Raw genomic sequence first — 24,088 nt, forward strand, 5'->3', positions numbered from 1 at the left:
TTTTTCTGTTTTTAGGGCGGGTGGCCTACAGCATTAACTTCCACCTAAACTTAGGTTGCTGATTGGCTGGGTAGCTTTCAGGGAACCCACTAACACAAAAAAGTAAACCCCATAAAAAAAAAGTCCCTTTTACACTGCCTGTTCAAGGCAGGAATGTCGTTCCATAAAAAAAGATACAATTGCGAAATCGGGGGAAACAGCTGTCTTACCCTTAAGCCAGCAGCGGAGGTACTAACAGTGCCGCATCATCATCTGTGTAAAAGGGACAGCTGGCAGAGAGAGGCGAGTGTAACATCTTCACGACATGTGTGCAACCCACCACCGGGGGACCTAAAAAGCAGCTAGCAGCAGTAAAGAGAAGCTAACAAAAATGTCCGCAAGTTAGGAGGACTGTGATGTCCAGGAGCTGCTAAACCTCTGAGCAAAGGAGGAGATCAACCTCTATATAGCAGGGATGGTAAATGATTGTTATTGCCATGTTATGCCACTGTTATTGTTATAAAAGCACTTCCCAACAAGTATGTTACATGTCACGCTAGAGGCTGATGTTCCAAATCAGGCCTCTTTTGCTTCTGGAACGCTGGCATGATATTGAAAATCACACACTAGGATGGCATGATGCCGCCATTGTTTGGTTCTCGGTAAAAAAAAAAAAAAAAAAAGCAAAGGCAGTGTAATGAAGGGTCTTCTTTGCAGTCATATCACAGGATCTCTGTTTAACAAGGGCGTAGGCTTATGCACCATGGCTGAGCCCCAGCCTGCCAAAGCCCAATTTAACCCCTGGCTGTTTGGGGTCATTAAACGTGGACTGCACAATGTATGATTTGCTCTGTTCAAACTCTTAAAACTGTCTTTTCCAGACATCAAATGTCATGCTGTAGCAGAAAATACAATGCAAATAGACTCCTACTTGACGTAATGGCAAAAACCTTGTGTAAAATGTTCTTTATAACTTCACAGCTATTTTAGGGGGAGTGAAGTGTTTACTGACTTGAAGAGACTGTTACCATACCAGTGGTATCATTTACCATGAGCATGCTGTTTCAGATATGAAAACTTAGGCCTTCTAACAGCTCCACATGCTGCCTTTTCATATGTCCTCTACTTCATCTGAGAGCAAAGACAGTTCACTGTCCCGTGTCTCCTTTTGAAAATAAATATTTCATAAGAGAGAGGAAAAGCATGAACAAATTGATTCATCACAGTCAAATACCTGCAAAGGAAATGCAATTTCATTAAACTTGCAATGATTCCCTTTGAAGCCTCCAGTTTGTCCCCATTGTGCTCTGTCTGAACCTGAGTGTGTGCTCGGACAGGTTTGGCAGCCTGTAGCAGAGCCATCAGACTGAGGACTTCTCATCACTGAGTGGATTAGTGTTCATGTCTGAAGCCACTTACTGGACATTAGACAGGGCTGCTGAGTGGCACATGCGCCACATTTCTCCTAAAGCCCTGCCATGCCACGCCGCAGGTATGTGGTGCCGACCGGCCAAACCCCATGTCGGGCATTCTCTGGATGCCTGCAGTCGTGCCAGACACCAGGGGACAAGGTGAAGAGGTGGATGGAGGGATGACTGTGTGAATCAGAATGGATGAGAGGAAAAGTAAGGAAGGTAAATGAGTGTAATGTAACATGGGTAAATGAACAGGAAAGACTGGTATAATAACAAGATGTAGGCTACTTGAGAAGAAAATGAGAGTTACTTGTTGGGTTTAAAGAGAGACAGCGCAGACAAAGACATCATAATTGCGCCCAAATGTGTGGTGACATTAGACTAAATTGCTATACTGGAGGCACAGGTGTCCAAAGTTTTGTTCAGTTTTTCAGTTCCAGTACAAACTTCTGTCTCAAAAAAGTAAATTTTAAAGAAAAGTAATGTTTTGCTTTGCAGGGGTTAACAGCTAGTCTGGCTCTTTGCTAAGGTAAAAAAAAATCACCTACAAGCACCTCTACAGCTCACTTATTCACAAATTATATAAATGAAGTTATATAAATACATAGGCTGAATTATTTCTCGGCCTGGAGCGGTAACTTCCCACTGTCACCGTGAGGTTGCCAAAGAAGCAGTGGAGACTCAAGACTAAACAAATGCGATATAATGTGTTAATTAGTGAGCTTTCGAGGTGCTGGTCACCAGAGTTTTTATTTTTCAACTTTGTACAGAGCTTGGCTAGCAGTTTCCCCCTGCTTTCAGCTTTAATGCTAACCTAAGCTAACTAGCTGCTAGCTCCAGCTTCAATTTAGTGTACAGATATAGAGTGCTATTTGTCTTCTCATCCAACTCTTATCAAGAGAGCAATTATATCCTTAACCTTATATAACCCTTATATCATTACCCACTTTAAGATTTGCAATTCTGTCAGAGCACACACGTTAAAAAAAAAGAAAAATCGAAAATAATTTGCATTAAGATTTTAAGTGCATTTCAAGGACAGGCCTGTATGAGCCGGCAGTGAAGGTAGTAAAGGAAAAGAGGGACAGGGGCGAGTGTGGCGTTTTGACAACATCTTATGTGTGCAACCCACCACCGAGGGACTTAAAAAGCAGCTAGCAGCAGTTGGAAGCTAACTTTAAGAAGAGCAGAGGCCTGTACAAGGATGTAGGACACACAATGCTACATTCAAGGCTTTGGTGTAAGGGGCTAACAAAAATGGTAACTACACTGTTATACATATATGTCTGAACTGTAATAATTTTTCTCTGTTTAATGATCATTTCACTCAGACTCAGTGATGCCAATTTAGCTATTTTGATGCTAGATTTAGCAACTTTTCAGACTACCCGTGTGGATGTACTGTATGAAGACAACTGGACACAGGGTCCAACAAAACATGTACCGCCATCTATAAAATTATCCGGATGATCGGCACTACTTTCACACTGTGCAACCCACAGAGCAAGCGCACTAAAGACTTCTTGTCAGTGGAGCCAGCTGCTTCAGATATTGCCTTCCTCTTAATTGATTTGGGATAAAATGATTCAATTGCCCATCCCTTCTAGACTTTCCAAGTCTTGGCTCAAATCCCGATAGTGAAACAAGTCATTTTATGGGTGATGTGACGTTCAAAAAAATGTATCGACTGATTTACAGACATCTCTTTCCCCATGTAAGTCAATGGGAAAAAGTATTTTTGGGCCAGAGGGCATCACCTGACGGTGTCTGGCCACTACAAAAATTGACTTCAAAGCCAGATGTCCTTGGGGTCTGGACTACCCAGGGAATGTTTTTTTCAAAAAGCACATGGCAAAAAAGGTAGCTATTTTTAAATCTTATTGGAAACTTTTAGTTGTCTACGTCAAAACACATGATCTGTCTTTGCTTGGCTGCAAAAGTGCATTGTCAGGTACGTCAGCAGTAGTGAGGCTCAGCTCAATAGCCCAGCACAGCATGCGTTCAACAGGAGGTCAAATCATTTAAACACATTCATTTCAGAGTACAATTGCTTGAGATGGTTCATTAATTTTAATAACTGTAATGTATTCTGTGTCATTATGTAATGATGTCACATCACTTAGCAACTTCTGGCAAAACATCAACTTGCCTGTAGCAACTTACCCTGAAAATGAGTTATGTGCAGTGTTATGTTAGGGCACCACCATTCTCGGAACCCATCGGCTGTATTTGGCGTCTGACTTCTGGCAGACGGCGATACAGCCTCTGGGGGCAGACCCCCGATATTTTGGCATTCTGGTTTGATTTGGGCGGAGGAGGCGAATTTCCGTTTCCGACTTCCGTTTATATATAAGTAAATATGCTGAACCACTGCGATGGATTCAGAGTTTGCAGTGACGCCAATTATGTTCCGCCTCGTTAGTTCACCGCACGGAGCGTTTAACCTGGCAACAACTGCAGCCGGCTCAAACGTGATTGATCAATATCACATGGACTACAAACAGCCTAGCACCGGAAACCAGGGCTCTTCCGCTCTTCTTCCGGAGGCAAGATCTCCGGGGTTTGCCTACAGACTCTAAATTCACTGAATGTAGAGTCTGTATATAGAGACTAGGGCACCACAAACCAAAAATCAACAGATTTCTTTATATCATGTTATTTCAGCTACTGGCTGTATGTTGTAGCCTGTTGTGGCTAGTAGCCTATAGCATTACAATGCTATGATCAACAGACACGTTGTTGTTGTTGCTTCTGTGTGTCACTAAGACACTATAGAATCAAATACCCATCGTGCCAGCTGGTCACACTACTGTGAACAACGTTTAATGACACTGGACAGAAGTTTTAAAACAGATGAGAAAATAAAACCACTCCTGCGATTGGTAAAGTGTCAAAATATAGGAGCATAATCAAAATAAATACAAGCAATCAAAATAAAATCTAAGAATGTAAGCAGAAGAAGATCACTGAAAAGGTGGTGGAAGCCTAAAGGGGCACAGACCATCTCCTATATAGTGTGGCCAGCTAAAGCAGGCCAGCCACATGTTGGCCAATGTCCCAGTCAACATCATGAGGTTGTCTTTGGCTGTTAGTGACTGGAAAAGACCAAAGTCAGTGCTGCTTCATGCAAAGTTCTAACCGTGCCAAAGCCTATCCACCCTGCCCCTCAAGCCCCGCTGTGTGAAGTAATTCTTCATGCCAGCGAAACCAGACGGACTCTGTGTTTTGTCACAGCATGCAAGGTGATAGTTTTACAACACTGCAGTTTTTAAATTCAAAGATTAACAGGTGAGTGTTCTTCCTTAAAAACACATTTTTTTTTATGAACTATGTCAGAATCTGCTTTCTATTTCCTGTAAGGAGATTTGAAATAAAGCAGGTGAGAGGGTTTTTATTGGATTAAAACCCATGAGCTGTATCAGACGATTAGCATTTCCTATGTCAAGGTCTGTCATTATGTTGTAGGAGAAAGAACTTGACACTAGCTGGAAAACTGGACGCTAAATCTGATCTGACTGAGTCTGTAAGGGAACAATATTCCACTCAAATCCTGGCTAAAACTAGGGCTTAAAAAGCAAGCTGTATATAATGTTTGTTGCAGACTCATATGTAGACAGATTGTGTAACTGTAACAGTGAAACTTAGACAAAAAACATTCTAGCAAGACAGCTGTGTCTAGACAAGCTGTGGAGTTCATCTGCAGGCCAAAGTCAGGGGCCTAAAGGACTAATGACAAACCCCTCCAGGCTCAACACCTCTGTACATTACATGAAGGTTTGAAAACACAACAGTGTGACACAGCGCCTCTAAAATCTTTCTCAATGTTTCTGAGCAGCTCATAATTCCAACTACAGTTTTACTTACAGTGTCTGCCACGTCTCTAACAACCTCTAAAGGTTTTCTGCTCTAACACAGAGGCAGTCCACCATTAGTCAAAGACTTTAGAGCGTGAAAGAAAGATTAAAGCCAAAATAAAAAAAAAAACATGGCATCACAGCAAGATCTATCGCAACCCTATTGACATTTAAATTAAAACCAAAATGAGCACTAATAAGCTAGAAAACAGAACAATACACTAGCTGTCTAGTGCCATGAGTTGATTACTCCCATCCTGTCCTGCCTCAGCACCAGATTCAGTGGCTGCAGCCAGGAGGACTTAAATTGATTGGGCCTCTGATGCTCTGAGGTCTTGGGTTTCATCCTTAAACCAGGAAGATTCTGTTGCTGTTTATCAGGGATGCATGATGCATATCAGGCTGACAGATTATTGGCCAATAATAGGATATTAATCATATTATCTATTATTCCGATGACAAAATTATGGTCGATAAATAGACCTGATAATACAAAGCCAAATTGCTTATATTAACTTCAGTAGCACAGCATTTACATCGCCAATAAACACAGAGAAGGAGAAGAAGAAGAAGACTCCAGCAAAGAGGAAAACCTTGCTGAATTGTGATAGCAGAAGCCTTGCCTGTATGATGTGTCCTCCAGCTCTTACCACGATCGCGTAAAGCTGGATGAAGCATGGAAGGATATAATGGCCAAGTTGCAACCTAGCAGCTGGCAATCACAAACACAGACGCAGTGCAGTATAGTGCCCACAAACTTTAGGTTACTTAATAATGTGGCCCTCTATGTTGTGCTTCACAGTTGGAGAAATAATAACCCCTGCAGCATCCCTGCGCATACACATAGTATGGGAAGCTATTGCATCATACGTCATAGCCTGCAATTCAGGAAGTGCTGTCATCATACAGTCTGCATATATCAAACTTGGTGTTGTACCCAAGTTTATTAGATCCATGTCACACAGTGTCACTTGCACTAAACTTATAAGACTGAAAATTCTCACAGTCTGTACGAGGCCTTAGGCACATTAACTAACTATTTTGGACCTTTTTGTCTTTGCTGCATGCTTCTGTGTGAAACCTATTTGATACCTTCTTGTAATCTGGGAATCATAACAGACAAATGTCTATTTTCTATTTAGAGTACAGTCCACAAAAGCATGGCTCCTTTTCAGACATCACTGTCCCACTTAATAAACAACCTCCAGGTCACAAACTGTGAGACACTACTCCTTGAATTTGTATTGGCATGACCTGCTCGCTGTTTTGCTTTTAAGTGAGTGAGTTGACTTTGTAGCAGCACAGAAGGCAGACAGATGTTGTTAGGAAGATTCATCAGACAGCTCAATTTGGGACTTTACATTAGATTTGCACTGATGGAGCAGTGGCACCCTCTGATGGTCAAAAAGCAGAGCAATTTTTATGCCTTGTTGCGAACTCTGGCACACTCTGCTGGATTTCCTGACGTACTGACAGAGTCACAGCGACAGTGTAGGTAATATATTCTGTATGCAACGTAACACTTGATGGTATCCATATATAGATATGTTAAGAGACAACATTATGAAGTAAGACTCACATGGTGCAGCAGATACTTAGTAGCTTTTGAATATATTTATCAGACCAATATTCCAGCAACTGACTTGGAGACTGTTGGAAAATAAGAGCTTTATTGTAAAATTTGGCATTTTAGTTCTTGATTCTGTGTCTCTAGCTGTCTACAATGAAATATAAAGCGCTGTATATTACCTTCATACAATCAGCTTTTATAAATAAAAGCATCACTACTGCTACTAAGGTTTCAGCTACGTAACTGCTGTGGTAATAATCACAGTTCTGTTTTTCAGCCACATACTCGCACAAAGAGGTGGCTTTTCTCTGAACTAACATTTTTTTGGTAAAGACGACAGGACACACTTCACTTAACATCAATTATTTCCCTTACAACAGGAAAAAAAAGGCCAGGAGACTACCTCCAACAGACACACTGTACACAGACAGATGGTAACTTGCTACCCTACTTTGGCTGCAATCAATAACCCATACCCAAACTAACAGGTTAACGCTGTTAACAGTGTATACAGAGATAGCAGCTGCAGAGGGGCAACAGGCAGAGGTGTGGTTGTCTCTTTAAAGGTCCATTGTAGAGGAATTAGGGGGATATATATTGGCAGAAATTATATAACATAATAAATATGCTTTCTTTAGTGTATAATCACCTGACAAAAAGAATAGCTGTGTTTTCGCTACCTCAAAATGACTCATTCATATCTACATAGAGAGCTGGTCCACTGGGGAACTCTATGTTTTCGTGTCAACTATCACAGTTTGCAGCCCCTCTGCGACAAGAGAGTTGAAAAAAAAAACACTAATTTTTTAACATAAATTTGCTTTACTCAATATTTTTACTGTTTAAATCACCATGTCTGTTTTTTTTGGAGAGGAGGAGACCTCTGCTGATAATCTGGCTCTCGGTAAAAACCTCCTGAACATCTGGATCTTAAGTTATCAGAGAAAAAAAAGGTGTGCAGGTGCTAGGCTAGAAGCCCATCTCCTACATGCCAAACAGCATCAGAGAAACACTGATTTGAATGTCAAACTGCTTTATTCAGTGTTTATACCAGTTTTAATCACTTGGTCCGTTTGTTGTGGAGAGAAAGAGACCTTTGAGTATAATTTGGCTCCAGGTAAAAACATCCTGAACAAAGAACACTGAGGGAATGTTAACTGGGAGAGGTTTCAGCTGGTTGTGATCTGAAATCCTCACTTCTGGATGCCACTAAATCCCTGGGACCATTAACCTATACTCTTATAGGGCACCTTCTTATAGTCAGACTGTAAAGAAACTATAGAAGTACTCTGCTGTGTGGTGTGATGTGTTGTGATGTATGCGCTTTCAAATGTTCAATTCTGGTCAATCTAAACATTAACAGACTGTATATGCTTCCTTAAAGTGCTGTCACTTTATGATCAAACAAATTAACTGATTTATGCTATGACCTGATGCTAGCATCTTTCACAGCTAAAACCCTAAAACCCCAACAGCACAAAGGTCAAAACCAGAGTGCAGATCCAAGCACTTTCATTCTAAATCTATTTTCTAAGAAGTCCAAAGTGAGCCAGAATAAACAAAATACAGAGACAGAAATCAAAGAAGAGGGAGAATGCATTAATGTAACGGACTGTGTAAAAATCATAAGCAGTTGGTACACTGATTATAACAAAGGCAACACTGCCTCTCCACTCATCACTACAGATTAGTTGAAACTAGATCAACAGAAAGAGGATGTAGCAAAGGAAGTCAAGCTGAAGCAGGTGATAACCACATGGTTGCTTAGTGAGAACGCTACTATCTAAAAGGGTCGACTTGACAGGCCCCCAGACCACAGATTGAGTGCTGCCAACAGGATGCATAGTCTGCTCAAGATCTTAATCTTTCATGTTCTGACGTGTTTTGGAGGAAATGGTAAGATTACAAACAGTGAATTATTCTTCTCTCGTTAAAAAAATGATACACTAATTATTCAAATATTTCCTTATCTTTTTAGCACTTGGGAGTGAAATCATAAAAGGTACAAAGACCACGGACAAGTCGATGCTGTATATGGCCTCGATACAAAACCACAGTGGTCATGTATGTGGAGGATTCCTTGTCAGTGAAGACTTTGTAGTCACTGCTGCACATTGTGATAACCTGTGAGTGACCTTTGCTCTTCAAAACAACCTAATTTCTCCTAAATATGCAACTCCAATAATGCTGTCAACTTCTCACTCACTATTCATGCAGGAATCCTACAAGTGTTGTTCTCGGCACCCACAATCTCAAGAATGTTGATAATAAAACAATGAGATACAGTGTGAGGAAGTGCAAACACCCATCTTTTGTGAAAACCTCATCTGGGAATGACATCATGCTCCTCAAAGTAAGTAGATATCTATTCAACCCTTTAGTCCCAGGTGACATAACACATCTTTACAGTCAAATTATCTGCATTTATTTTAAGTTATCTGACAGTCCATAAGGTTCAATAAATAAAAACATGTTATTTCCAGAGGGAGGGTAAATGTAAAAAACTAGTAAAAAACATAGAACTATCAGAACCATTCAGCAAACTACTGACTATAAAACACTGACAGCATTAACAATAATCATTCACCAGCTAGTGTAGGCAAAAAACACAAATGGATGATTTTTTTTGTGAGTTTGATACATATTGAGTGTGCACTGGTACGTGCTGCCTCCAGGAAGTAGCTACAGGCTTGCACTTTAAGTCCAGCCGACAATAACAAAGTCCTCCACCATCTCACTTAGCTTTTATATTTTATCAAACTAAGGACCAATGATCAATGGAACGGTGTTAAAAACTCAGTCGAGTACTGTGTGACAACATTTAGCTTAAGTTTAAGCAGTACAAGTGGTGACTGACTCACACGTCTCCCTTTCTGGGCCTTCCACTGCGTCTTAGCAACTCGTGCACTGCATGCATTGGCTGCTAAGCTGGTTCAGTGCCAGATTTGCTTCTGTGCAGCCCACAGCATGTGTGCAGTACTGTTTCTCATGCTCACTATTAAAAATATAAAACCCCCAATGACTAAAAAACCATAAGAGAGTAATAACTATAATGGCGGTTGGATCGCAGGGGATTTTTTTGGTTGCTGTACCATTAAATAACCAATGGGACTCATTAGCAGTAATGCCACATGGCAGCGCAGTCTTCAGTTCTTTTAAAACAACCATGGCATATACTCACTGCCCTCAGCACTTCCTGTGCATGCCTCACTGCAGCCTGTATGCTGAAGAATGCCAAATAACTGCATGGGTGTTTTTACGCTCGTCAGATTCTTTCATGTACTGTGTATGTATGTAGCTTGTAAATAATATGTCTGGCTAGCTGTGGATTTTTCAACCCAGTCACCAGAATAAATGTTGGCATTGGTATGTGTCTGCAAACCACGGACATTTTGAGTTGGTATGTTTTGTATGTAGTGAATATGTTGAAACATTATGTTGCAATTTTCAATTTTATGTTGACATCACTGTGTGTTAACAAGTGGTGAGGGTTAAGGCAAAAAACCCACTTTGTTAGGGTTAGGACAACATCATGTTTTGGCTTAGAAAAAAAAAAACGGTTGGATGGCCACAACTACAGCTGGAAATGTCTGCTTTTATCAGCATGTGGCGGCCTGTCTGGCCTATGGTCTCACGCCATTCACCATCCCCTCCTCCTCCTGCTAAGAAACTCAGCTTAGATACATAATCACAATTATAACTACAATCACTTTTGAAACATTTATATGATACATGTGAAATGTACAAATGTAACATATCCATGGCTTGAAGAAACATACAATGCCAACAAAGTCTTAGTGCCTGTCAGTGTTTATATTGTTTAGCATATCGATTTTAATACATTTTATCATCGCCAGTTCATTTTTTATTTCTGCTACTGTCACAACTCAACAAGCACTGTAGGTGATGCACACTTTGCATCAACACAGTTATCACAGTAAGGTAAAAGACTTCCTGATTTCATAACTTATCAGCTTAAAGTTGCCTACAGCTCAGTATTTTGAGATAACGAAGGATAAACTCCTTTACTTGCACTTGATAGCCACATTTCCTGTTTGTGTATTCTGCTTCAGGCCTGAGAGGTGCGCAACACCAAATACTAGAAAACGTAAAATACTGAAGGGTTTGACATATTTAGATGTCCTGACATAACTAAAACTTCACCAGCTCCATCTTCCAGCAATTATTTGTTAACTGGAAGTCTCCTGAAGAAAAAGGCAACGTTATCAAATGAGGTGTTGCCACTTTTTAACTCTTTCTTATGTTGTGTCTCCAGCTGTCAAGAAAAGCTCGCCCAAGCAAAAAAGTACCACTTAAGCCAATTAAACTTCCAAGTCATAAACAACACCTTAAAGAAAAGAAACTGTGCCTTGTAGCTGGATGGGGTTACACAAGAACTAATGGTACAGTCGTTGATGAGCTGCAAGTGGTGGATGTGCCCATCATTGACCTGAAAAAGTGTCAGGGGATGTGGCATAATGCCCTTCCTGCCAATGTTATCTGTGCAGGTGGATATGACACAAACAAAGGATTCTGTCAGGTATGTTTTCTGTTTATAATAAAACATATCAACTGGTTTGTAAGTTCAAAATGGTATACACATATTTGAATAAACAAATAAAGCTTCTCCTCCTCACAGGGTGATTCTGGTGGCCCTTTGTTGTGCAACGGAAAGACAGCAGTTGGTGTTGTTTCCTTTAACAGCAACTATAACTGTAACTACCCAGATGTGCCCAATGTCTATACGGACCTATCTAAATTTCTTCCCTGGATGAAAAAGATTCTCAAGAAAAAGAACTGTTAAAATTGTTTTGAATTGTGGATGTCTAAAATGTGTCTTTGTCAGCAAAATGAAAAACGTGTCTGTTTCCTTCCAACAAAACATTCACAAAAGTAGTGCTTATATCTTCTGACAGTGTAGTCTCCTATTGCCCTCCCATCACTGCTCTGGGTGCAGAGGCCTGCACATAAAAGGCTGTACAGAGTGCAACGCAAATCGAAACAGTGTTTATGATTTGCATAAAGCCAAGATGGAACTTCAATTCTGGGTATCAACAGCCTTTTCAATGATGCTCATTTAGAGTGCTTTCAGCTGAATAATGATAATAAAAACATTACCGAGCTCTAGTTTCATAATTGTGACTGTGGAAACATCAATGCTCAGATCTGTAACTGGAAACTGGTTTCTCTTTTTTTCAACATGGTCTCACAGCTCAAAGAAATGTGTGCATTGTGGCTTGTGTCAGGTAGATCCACACGAAAAGAACATCAGTTTGTATTTCACTTGATATATTTATATAGCTGAAGTTAATTAGATGTGGCAGTATGGTACTATGAACAAAAGGTGAGAGGAGAACCAACAGGGTCCACAGTGAATAAAGGTCAAAAGCTGTAAGACACTAAACCTGGTATTTGTATTGTGATGACATGCTCACTGTTTTGGCTAATGTGAGGGACTTGACTTAAATGCAGTACAAAAAGCAAAGAGGTGTTGTTCGAAAGATTCATCAAGCAACTCAATTTGTGACTTTACATTAGATTTGCAATGATGGAGAAGCAGCACCCTCTGATGGTCAAAAAGCAGAGCAATTTTAAAGTCTTGATGCAAGCTTTGGCACTCTATGCTGGATCGAATTAAGCACTAACAGTGTAAACAGTTGAGATAATATATTCTGTATATAACGTTACACAAATATAGATATGGAAAGAGACTACACAATGTAGTAAGACTTGCATCCTGTCATCCCTCTCCCCCATCAAATCTACACTCAACTGTACCAAAGTTCACCAAGGTAAGAAGTGGTACAAGTGTTTATTGTGATATTAAGTAAGTTGTTTTTGTGTGGCATATGTACATGTCATTTTGGACTATATACTGTAATTCGGAAAAACAGCGTATTGTGCCAATGTATAAAATTGGTATGATAAACAGGCATCCACTGTACAGTGGATGGCAAAGTTGAGCAAGGAAATAACAGCACAGGACACGGTTACCATAGGTTGGTACTTAACTGTTAATACAATAGAGTAAATCACCATCAAGGATAATGTGGAAAAATTTTGCATTCCATTACATTTAATTAATAAGAGATACTCTTGAATATAATATAATGTTAATGTTGTGGGATGTTTTGTAGGGCTTTTGTACTTGGATGTAATTGATTTGCAGATTTATGTGTTGCTGAGCAAAAGACAAAACATAACTGATGAAGAATCCTCATCAGTGGGGCTGTAAAGTTCTGGGTGACTGGTCCACTGTCTGGTTGTTATGCAATTGTCTGACTGAATTCTCACTGGTCAGACAATCGCTCGTGTCACTTTAATAAGGCCATGTGTCCACCAAAGCGTTTCTTTTCCCAGCCGAAAAACGACAGCTGTTTTTGTTCAGCACTTTTATTTGTCCACTGTGAGGATTAGTCTTTGCTGTTTGTCCTGCCCCTTCTCCACTGTGATTGGATGGCTGGTGACAGTGACAAACGCAGCATTTTACCCAAAGTTAACTCTCATTTTTAATTGGAAAAACAGGTAAATAATCACACAAGACATACGTTGTCGGACTTATCACTATTGGTTTATTTTACTAATCCTCCAAAAATACACTGCAGTTCAAGGCTGGATTATAAGGCTTCTGAGAGCCCTTGTTGTAGTGACAGGATGGCTATCATTAGCTTCTGAGCTAAAACTAGTAAGTCTCTCTCAAGCATGCAGTGTTACAGAGTTATTTGATATTAGTAACATTATGTTGTTTATGACATTGTCAGCCCCAAAGTTAACTTCTGTAGTGTCCATTATGGCAGATTTTTCTCATCAGTCCTTTTCAACAGCAGACTTACTCACACAATGCGCAGTTTTTTGTCGGATAATATGACAATGGAGATCACATTTTTATTTCACTCAAGACATTCCACTTGCCTGAACAGAGTTAACTTGTCCTGGGTGAGTGTTAATGTCAAGCCCTTTGACAGGGAAAAACACTTTGGTGGACACACAAGGAACCAGGTAGAGTGTACTGAATGCACTAAGGTGCTTTAGTTAATCTAGAGATAACATGCAGATTGTTTTACCCCATCGTCCAGTCGAATGGTGGAAGAGTAGGTAAAATTTCAATTCACCAAGATTTTCTTTAGTTAATTACAGGTCTACTCATCAGCCCACTGTCTAGCACCCATAGGTGTAGCGGCCTGCTGTGGAGCATAATCTGTTGTCACTGCATCCTGTGGTACACTCTCAGGTGTAGCAGCCTGTTTTGAAGTATCTGAAGGTGTAGCCGACTGACTTAACAATTGGGGGAAATAGACAAACACTATATTTACTGTAGTCTATTTAAAGTTTGTGTTGCTGCCAGTAGGCCCCACTTTAGTCTATACATCATTATTTGTACATTATAAGTGCTTAAAGTAATATTTGCAATTAACAAGTTGGTTCAGTGCAATCTGAAGTGGCAACATGTTACAGTAAGGTAGCCCCAAACCAAATCATCCTTGGGGTCCCCTAAAATCGAGGGCCGGCCCTGCTCCTTGCTGTATAACACTGATGTCGCCCCAGTTTCTGTTATAATATAATATAATTATGTGTAACAGGCCTTTTTCATGGCAGACATTTTGACCTATCATAGGAGGGAACAAATTACAATGGCTCAGTTCCATCAACTATCCCAGAAAGCCTTTACAGTGAGCAAGCATGCACAGTACCAGGACTATGGAGCTACATTTGTTTCTTTATTATTCAATCAAACAAAGCAGGTTTTGCAATCAAAAAAAAAAAGATTTGAGAGCAAAAGTATCAATATCACAAGTAAAAAATGATTGATTAAAAATGCAAATCCTAAAGTTTTGTTTGCGAGTCATTTTTTTCATTTGCAAGTCAAAAAGTTTTGCGAGTAAAAAGTTGAACCTGGTGGGCGGGGCCTAAACTGAAAGTTGTAAGACACGTCTCTATTGGCCAGTCTCGGTCGGAATGACAGCTTGCAAAGCAACATGGGAGTTTTGTAGTTCACAGGGAATTCAGTGCGAGAGCTGTGGCGAAAATCAATGAGCAGGTATGTTTATACATAACTGATAAAAGCAAGAATGTTTTATTTGAACTGGTGCATGTAGACTGCTTTTGTTTAGCCAGGGCAGTACTATTTGACGGTGTAACGGTCAGTACTGTCGATGCCCCGGGGTGTGGCAGTAATGCCGACCGTCGACCGTTTCCAGTGGGAGAGAGGGAATCGTGGGTGTAGCCCACTCTGGAGCCACATCAAACCCACCAATAGAAACTCTTCTCTCATCCATCAGCGTAGGCCCCGCCCATTAAGTGCAGTTGAACTTGCAAGCAAAACTTTAACTCGCAAGCAAAGAGGACTGATTTATAAGCAAAATGATCAAACGTTTTTACTTACAAACTTGATTTTTGATTGCAGTTCAAGAAATATGCTCTCAAAACAGTTTTATATGATTGCAACAAAAAGACACAAAAATACCTCCATACAGGACAATCAAACAAGCTCACCTAAATGGAATGCAATCATTTTAATGTCACCACTTAAGGCCTGAACATACTCGGGCGGACCGTACGCGGAACGGACTCTGCGGAGGTCCGCACGGACTCAAAGCGGACGTCCGCAAGCCCTGTGCGCGCAGAGCTCAGATTTTTACAACTGCGCGGACTCTGCTCCACACACCAGTGACTGCTCGGCATGTATTTTTCACATCGCGGGGATTTTTCACGGACATTTTTACAGGAAACTACAACGCGGAAGTGCGCTCGACTATGGAAGCCCACATGACTGCGGACATTCGTCGCGGAGTCCGTTCTGCGTACGGTCCGTCCGAGTATGTTCGGGCCTTTACGTTTTTCCTATTATGACATGCAAACTCATTACATAATATACTTTCTTAAAAGAAGTTGCACCAGACATTTTCCCTTTTGCATTAACCATATTGCATATGAGATGTTAGTTGGTTTGTAACTTCCTTCCTCAAGAGCATGACACTCAGTCATCACTCTCACCATCAGCAGGGTAACAAATAATCAGAGTTGCTTCTCACTCTCTGCCTCGGGTGGAGACTCACAACCACATGCAGAAGGATCAGCAGACTCCATAGATGTATGAGGCAGGTCCATGGTGACCTCAGAGTTGTTTTCCTTCACTAGGACTAGATCTAGAGCTCCTTAAGATACTGCATTTGTTTGTGGTTGTGCTATTTTCTATATGATACGTACTAGCCTTCAGTAGTTTAGGGGTCTCTGGTGTGAAATCTAATCCTCAACCTGGGAAACTGTGAGGTTGATGTTTCAAGTGCACAAAGTAGCGCTGATCTCCTATTGCTCTCCTATTGCTGCATGAGGTGCACAGACTCAGACCTCTGCCTGCACCTAAAAGGTTGTACAGAGCGCAACACAAATCAAACAAGTGCTAAAGATACATTTTATGGCAATTAAAAACACGTTCTGCTGTTTGTGAAACAGTGATAAAATTAATGGCCTCTAGTTTCACAGCTGCGACAGACTGCGGAAACATCAGTGTTCAAATATGCAGCTGGAAACTGTGGTTCCTGTGGTTCTTCAAGATTGTGACACGATTCAAAGAAATGTTTGTGTTGTGGGTCGTCAGGTCGAAACACACCAAAAAACATTAGTGACGTGTGTTTTCCGCTTCATCCATTTCGTCAGCTAAAGTTCATTTGATGTGGCCCGAAATGCGAAAGGAGAACCAACATGGTTTGAAATGATCATAATAGAGGGAATGAAAGTGTCAAAGATGCAACATGAACAAAGCTGATCAGGAAAATGGATTAATGCAAACTAAGTCTGTGTTAATGCCCATGGCAACAAAAAATTCAATTTATAAGTTATTGCTGATCGACTTGCTTCTCTGCTTCCTCCATGCTTTGAAACATTTCTCATGTGTTCCTGATATGTGGCAGTTATTAGTCTGATTCATGCATTTCCTTGCGTGTTGCCTCCTTTTCACATATTACTTACTTTGTCTCACACTTAATAAGCCATGTCACTTTCACACATTTTCCACTGTGGTCTAGCGAAGCACCGACTGATGAGTCAAGATGTTTCTTTATACCTCTGGCTGTCAGTCAATGATCACATGATTTCAGATTATTTACATTCAGACTGAGAATATCGACACTCAAGCCTGAAGGTGGTTACTGCGGATTGTGTTACCCATTTAGTTTTTGGTGCAACATCGCAGTGACAAAAGCCAACTGCAGCCCAAAGGTCACAGTTCAAAGGTACATCCACAACAAAGATTTTTGTTTTTTCATGTCAGTTTATCTAACTAAATGTAAGAGAGAGGAAGGTCCAAGAATTCAAATAAATAATAAAATATAACAAAATACAGAAGCTGACAAAGACTTAAAGTACCATAGATACAAAGAGAAAACTGAAAATATTGAATCACATCAGCTGTAGAGGGGAATAAATAGGCAAACGTAACACACTGTGTTAAACTCATCCCATAATGTGTACGTGCCTCAGGCTGCTAGAGCAGAACCACACGCTTTACATCTACTGGAACAATGACAATACTACATGATGCCTCATTTCTTTACTGACCACACACACTCATCACCATGAGACAATTAAAGTTAGCACCGACCCACAGAGGATGCGGCTTGAGCAGTCTTGGTGAAGCAGATGTAACCACGGGGTCTCTTACAGAGCAAACTGCTGTATAAAAGCGTTGACTCGCACAACAAAGACAACAGGTTCAGTCTGCTGCCGACATCATGCATGCTCTACACGGGTTTCTGCTTTTTCATCTTCTGACATGTCTTGGACTTCACGGTAGGATTCCAACATCTGGTTATTAGTCTCTGATCTACAAATGCTACATTAACTCATCACCTTTTCCTCTTATCATGTCAGCACTTGGGAGTGAAATCATAAATGGTAAAAAGGTCCCTGAGAACTTAATGCTGTATATGGCCTCGGTGCAGAACAACGAGGGACAACATGTGTGTGGAGGATTCCTAATCAATGAAGACTTTGTGCTCACTGCTGCACACTGTAATGATGGGTGAGTTACCTTTCCTCTTTGAGCAATCTTTGATCCATCTGATCAGAAATGAAAAGAACTCAATCCTCACCACTAGATCCCTTAAAATCCTTTTAAATCTTACACACTGAACCTTTCAGAAACAATACTAACAACTTTTTTAAATGATCATTGACTCAGGAAACCTACAAGTGTCGTCCTTGGCACCCACAATCTCAAGAAGGTTGATAATGACACAATGAGATACAGTGTGAAGACATGCAAGCATCCATCTTATGAGAATGTCTCAAAGGGGGATGACATCATGCTCCTCAAAGTAAGTGGATATTTAAACAGCCTACCAATGTCAGTGAAGCATTTTTACAATAAAATCTCTTACTTTCATGTTTTGTTTAACGCAGTTCAAATCCCCCCATAACTCTAAAAACAAAATACTGTCATCAATATTCAGTGCACCTCCATCTTCAAGCAATTCTTTTTGAACTTGAGGTCTGATGGAGAATATCAGTGTTTGCTAATTTTAAATTTCCACTTTGTGTGTCTTCAGTTGTATGCTTTAAATCCACCCTTACTCATTTTAAATTTTCACCTTGTGTCTCCAGTTGTCAAAGAAAGCTCAACTGAACAAGAGAGTACAACTGATTAAACTTCCGAAGAATGAGATTAAAATAAAGGATAAAGCAAAGTGCCGTGTGGCTGGATGGGGTTACACAAAGACTGGTGGTAAAAAGGTTGACGTGCTGCAAGTGGCAGATGTGTCTATCATAAACCCGGAGGTCTGTAAGAAAGAATGGCTTAAAGTTCCACCTAAAGTTGAACTTCCTGCCAATGTTATCTGTGCAGGTGGATATGGCACAAAGAAAGGATTCTGCTGGGTATGATTTCTGTCCTTTCTTTAAAATAAAAAAAGTTAGTTTGTTTCTAGTCGAAAGATTTCTAGTCTCAGAAATTGAATAAAAAAAGTTTCTTTGTTTTCACAGGGAGATTCTGGTGGTCCTCTGGTGTGCGGCGGGGAGGCAGTTGGTGTCGTGTCTTTCAACATGAAGGGCAACTGTGACTACCCAAATGTACCCAATGTCTACACGAATATATCAAAATACCTTCCCTGGATCAAAAAGATTCTCAAGCAAAGGAACTGTTAAATGTAACAATTCAGCATACTTTTACTGTATTATACTGGCTCCCTGGCTCCACTTCCACATCAGGTCAACTGATGGTGTTACTGCCTTTAAATCTTTTTTTTGTGTTGTACAATAATTATTGTTCTCTACCTACTGTTACTGTTATTAAATCCATTATGCCTTGTAAATTTCCAAACTTCAAAACTGTGCTTTTTGCTTTAAAAGTGCTTTATAAATAAAACTAAAATTTTTATCATTACTATCGTGGAGGTATTGCTGTCTTTAAGATGCTCTGTCAGTGTTAAGCTCTTTTTCTGAGAGGAAAATAAAAGTTCAATGTGAAATGTCAAATACTGTACTTCCTATGGTTACACAAAAAATATATATTTATTTAAATATAAAAATATATTCATTCATTGCATGTACAGCCATACTTTCAAACATTTTGGTGACATCTCAGCATCCTGAATTGCCAACTCCTTTGTTACAGTAACTCTGCACTCCACTTCACCACATTACATGTTGTATGGGTTGTAGCTGCTGTGCTAGTGGGCCAAACAAGTGTCACATTAAACTGAAAAACACCTGTGGTGACTGACTGTGATCAAAACATTCAGATAGTCTTTTTCTTCTCGATATGGGTACAGAAAGGATTGAACGCAAGTGTCATTGACTGAAGAGATTGAAATACTACTTAGTACTGGATTACTTCAATCGATACCTCTATGGTATTGAGTATGAATGTGCAGCCCTACTAAAGAGTGTCAAAAATCTGCCAGACAGACAAAATGAAGCTTGGCTGAATTTCAATCAGAACTGATCCATTCAGCCACAAACTGACTGAATGATCAATTCTCCACTCCGCAACTCAAACTCACCAAACTGCTACTGAGCACATGGATCCAGACAGACCCCTAAAAATCTATGAATACAGAGAAGGGCCGCAGAGTGATCACAAAGCGACAAAGTTTGCTGACCTGTTCATCTTTTTGGGAAACTCAGTCTACAGTACCACATCATTGACACACACGTTGGAGCTCATTTTAGGGCTGAACAACGTGAGGAAAATACACAATGTTGAATATTGCACTCAAAATATTAGTTGTGATAACTAAACAGATAATAAATTTTTCTCAGTTCTGTCGTCCTGCTGCTTTCAGTATTGTACTAAAATACAAGACGTAGCTTGCTGAAACAAAATAAATGAAAGGAAATTATTTCCCACATTTTTTATTGATTAAATTGAACAATAAACTGAATATAAAAAGGCACCAATAAAAATAAATGATATACTTTAATGTCCAGTTTCTAATGCTACTGTCTTTCGAAATCCATAACAAAGATTTTTGTTTTGTTTATCTAACTAAATGTCACGTAAGCTGTTAAGCTTCACAGAGAAGGTCCAAGAATTCAAATAAACAATATAACATAACAAAATACAGAAGCTGACAAAGACTTAAAGTACCATAGGTACAAAAACAAAGCTGAAAATATTGAATCACATCAGCTGTAGAGGGGAATAAATAGGTAAACGTAACACACTGTGTTAAACTCATCCCATAATGTGTACGTGCCTCAGGCTGCTAGAGCAGAACCACACGCTTTACATTTACTGGAACAATGACAATACTACATGATGCCTCATTTCTTTACTGACCACACACACTCATCACCATAAGACAATTAAAGTTTGCACCGACCCATAGAGGATGCGGCTTGAGCAGTCTTGGTGAAGCAGATGTAACCACGGGGTCTCTTACAGAGCAAACTGCTGTATAAAAGCGTTGACTTGACACAACAAAGACAACAGGTTCAGTCTGCTGCCAACATCATGCATGCTCTACACGGGTTTCTGCTTTTTCATCTTCTGACATGTCTTGGACTTCACGGTAAGATTCCAACATCTGGTTATTAGTCTCTGATCTACAAATGCTACATTAACTCATCACCTTTTCCTCTTATCATGCCAGCACTTGGGAGTGAAATCATAAATGGTAATAAGGTCCCTGAGAACTTAATGCTGTATATGGCCTCGGTGCAGAACAACGAAGGACAACATGTGTGTGGAGGATTCCTAATCAATGAAGACTTTGTGCTCACTGCTGCACACTGTGATGACGAGTGAGTTTCCTCTTTCAGCAATCTTTGATTCATATAATTAGACGTCAATTTAAAAATACTTCAAGATATATTAACAAACATGTTAAACAGTTAAAAAGTTAAAATTTATTAGTATGGGGTGACCTCTAGCTCGCTGGGTTGAGTTTGTGTACTATGTCCTTTGCAGCGGCTTTGCTTCAATTCCAACCTGCAGCCCTTTGCTGTATGCCATACCCCCTCTCCCATTTTTCCTGTCTTTATTCAGCTCTATTGTCACCCCCCCCCCCCCCCCCCCCCCGCAAAAAAAATGTATTAATTACGATTTGAGAAAATTCACTGACAACCTCTCCATGATCTCTCAATCAGCAGCATTACACGTGTTGTTCTTGGCACCCACAATCTCAAGAACATTAACTACGTAAACATAAGAAACATTCAACAGAGATACAAACACCCATATTATCAGACAGTAGGAAAGGGAAAGGACATCATGCTCCTCAAAGTAAGTACATCTTCTCAGGTGACATCATACATTTTTTGTTCAGATGATTTATTTTTATTATCAGCTCCATATTCCAACACTTGTTAAACTGAATTCCGGTGAATTTAAAAAAGTTATGAAATGAGACATTGCTAGTCATGAAGTTAAGATAACAAACAAGATCATGCAAAAATAATACACACTGCAAACGTGCAAAAATTCATTGCACAATGCATTTGGTTAGAAGTCAGGATCAAATAGAAAATAATCACACCATCCAACTAGTTTTGAAGTTTTACTTTCTGATGTCTCCAGCTGGCTGAGAAGGCTCGACTGGACAACCGAGTCCAAACCATTCCACTTCCCAGACCTGAAACAAACATTAAAGAAAACCAAAGGTGCCGTGTAGCTGGATGGGGTTCCATAAAAACTAATGGTAGCATTGTTGATGATCTGAGAGTGGTGGATGTGTCTATCATCAACCTGCAAGTCTGTAAGGAGAAATGGTCTCGTCTTCCTCTTCCTGACAGTGTTATCTGTGCAGGTGGATATAAGACCAACAAAGGATTCTGTCAGGTATGTTTTCTGTCTGTTTGTAGAAAATGTCAGCTTCTGTGGAAACATGCTGCAATCTTCTTCAGTCAAATAATGAATGAAGAATTTCTTCCTCCTCAAGGGTGATTCTGGTGGTCCTCTGGTGTGTGATGGGAAGGCTGTTGGAGTCGTGTCTTTCAACAAGTTTGCAAACTGTAACTACCCAAATGTGCCCAACGTCTACACGGAGACCTCAAAATATCTTGGCTGGATCAAAAGCATCATCAAACCTTATGAGTAAAATCATGCACGAAATTTTGCTTCAGCAAACATTCACTGTCATACGCAGGTTTGTGGTGACTCAGATTGCTCTGTCAGTGTGACTGAAATTCAAAATAAAGCTTCATTTTAAAAAAAAACATGTTTAATTTCCTTCTGTAACAACCTCATCAGAACACATAAAATGTGTAATTTTGAATTTGTGAATCCGTGCTGACATGATAGCAAATGACATGGACCTCATACTGTCTCGTCCATGAAGTTATTATAATCAGGAGAGAGTTAGGTGTAATGACTGTAATGACTGGTGAGTTACCTTTCCTCTTTCAGCAATCTTTGATCCATCTGATCAGAAATTAAGAAAAAGAAAAGAACGTAAAATTTTGTGCATTTTTCTTTGTTTTGTCGCCACAACTTAAAGGTCCAGTGTGTAGGATTTAGAGGTATTTATTGGCAGAAATGAAATATATTATACAACGGTTAGTTCCGACCGAGTAATTTGATTGGACGAGAGGCATTCCGTGAGTGCTGATATAGGGCCAGATCTACTAAAGGTTTGCGTGTACAAAAAAGTGTGCAAACTCATTGCACACACAAGAAAATGTACAAACTGATTTACTAACAGTACGCACTAAGGGTTGCGTCTTTCAAAGGTGCAAAATAGCACGTCTGCATCCAGTTAGTACGTTTGCTGCAATGAATATGCAATATGGGGCATTTACACGCAATTGTGCGTGTGCTGGGAGGAGAAAATGTAAATATATTAATTTAGCACACGGAAAGTGATTTATCAAACCTGAAAGCAATTTTGCTCATAGAAACTGCGTCTATAATTAACACGTGTCAAAGGGAGGTGCAAACGGTTTGTATGCGTAATTGCGCACACATGGCTGCGGTTATTGTTGCAAGAAGGAGGCATCGAAACGATGAAAGAAGACATAGAAGACCCTTGTGTGAAGCAAGCAACACGGGCTGGAGCAGAATGCCATGCCGGAGGCGCACACACACACACACACACACACACACACTAAACACACGATTGAATGAATGAATGAACATTGGAAGTGGTCACTGTTGGGATTACATTCGTTTTTTATTATTAACAAAATGGTTTTTTATTGACCGTATGAATGGTTTTGTTTTCAAATAAATATTTGGAAACGAAAATGTATGCTTTGGTGTACTTTTACAGAGTTTTGCAATATGTATAGCAGCCTATTGTATGTATCAAAATGTATCATTTTCAGCAGCAGTCGGAGGTATAAATGCTCAGAAGTGTAGTGTGTTTCATTTTTGTAACTTAAAGGCTTCAGAAAACATACAAGACACATTTTTAGGAAAAGTCATAGGAAGAGAAGCTTGTGGGTTTTATCTAAACAGAGTTATTTGCAAGTTAAGCAAATCAACATTTACTGAAAAAAAGATGACTGAAGTCACTTTCTAGATTCCAAATATTATTATCAAACGAAATATACAGTCTCATTAACGTCTCATTATGTTAAGCCACGCAAAATCATATTAAAGACACATTGTTTCAGTCAGACACATTGTTTCAGTCACAAAATATATTAGGCTATAGCTCTAACATTTATCGTGGCAAAAAAACTAAACAGTTCTTTATCGTATAGCCTATTTTACACAAAATGAATATTCACAGCCAATATAAGAAAACTTAAACGTGACAGTTGAGTGTATTATTTGTGTTTCCTTTTACGCAGGTGGAACTTGCCCGCCATGTGCACCTCTCCTCCCTCTC

At 39.8% G+C, this 24,088-nt stretch overlaps 3 protein-coding genes across 4 annotated transcripts in view; all 3 read left to right on the plus strand.

Annotated features, from left to right (window-relative positions):
• Positions 1-8,589: 8,589 nt before the first annotated feature.
• On the plus strand, positions 8,590-11,907 carry LOC126396647 (duodenase-1-like). Of its 2 annotated transcripts, none has more exons than XM_050054878.1 (5): positions 8,590-8,714; positions 8,797-8,944; positions 9,036-9,171; positions 11,095-11,358; positions 11,458-11,907. In XM_050054878.1, exons 1-5 carry the CDS (start codon positions 8,657-8,659, stop codon positions 11,620-11,622), a joined length of 771 nt encoding a protein of 256 aa, XP_049910835.1. In that variant the 5' UTR covers positions 8,590-8,656; the 3' UTR covers positions 11,623-11,907. The 2 variants fall into 2 exon arrangements, with proteins under 2 accessions (XP_049910835.1, XP_049910836.1); XM_050054879.1 differs by having other exon boundaries at positions 11,442-11,560.
• A 5,638-nt stretch (positions 11,908-17,545) lies between these two features.
• On the plus strand, positions 17,546-19,124 carry LOC126396646 (granzyme B(G,H)-like). Its single transcript, XM_050054877.1, has 5 exons — positions 17,546-17,606; positions 17,688-17,838; positions 17,998-18,133; positions 18,420-18,692; positions 18,798-19,124. Exons 1-5 carry the CDS (start codon positions 17,549-17,551, stop codon positions 18,957-18,959), a joined length of 780 nt encoding a protein of 259 aa, XP_049910834.1. The 5' UTR covers positions 17,546-17,548; the 3' UTR covers positions 18,960-19,124.
• Positions 19,125-20,769: 1,645 nt separating this feature from the next.
• The window catches only part of LOC126396889 (mast cell protease 3-like), an 8,018-nt gene continuing 4,699 nt past the window's right edge, over positions 20,770-24,088 (plus strand). The window contains 5 exon segments of the mRNA XM_050055255.1: positions 20,770-20,827; positions 20,909-21,059; positions 21,405-21,540; positions 21,835-22,095; positions 22,196-22,350. Coding sequence (XP_049911212.1) covers positions 20,770-20,827; positions 20,909-21,059; positions 21,405-21,540; positions 21,835-22,095; positions 22,196-22,350 — 761 coding nt within the window.

This window comes from Epinephelus moara, chromosome 10 (assembly GCF_006386435.1).
Source record: "Epinephelus moara isolate mb chromosome 10, YSFRI_EMoa_1.0, whole genome shotgun sequence".
Taxonomy (NCBI): Eukaryota; Metazoa; Chordata; class Actinopteri; order Perciformes; family Serranidae; genus Epinephelus; species Epinephelus moara.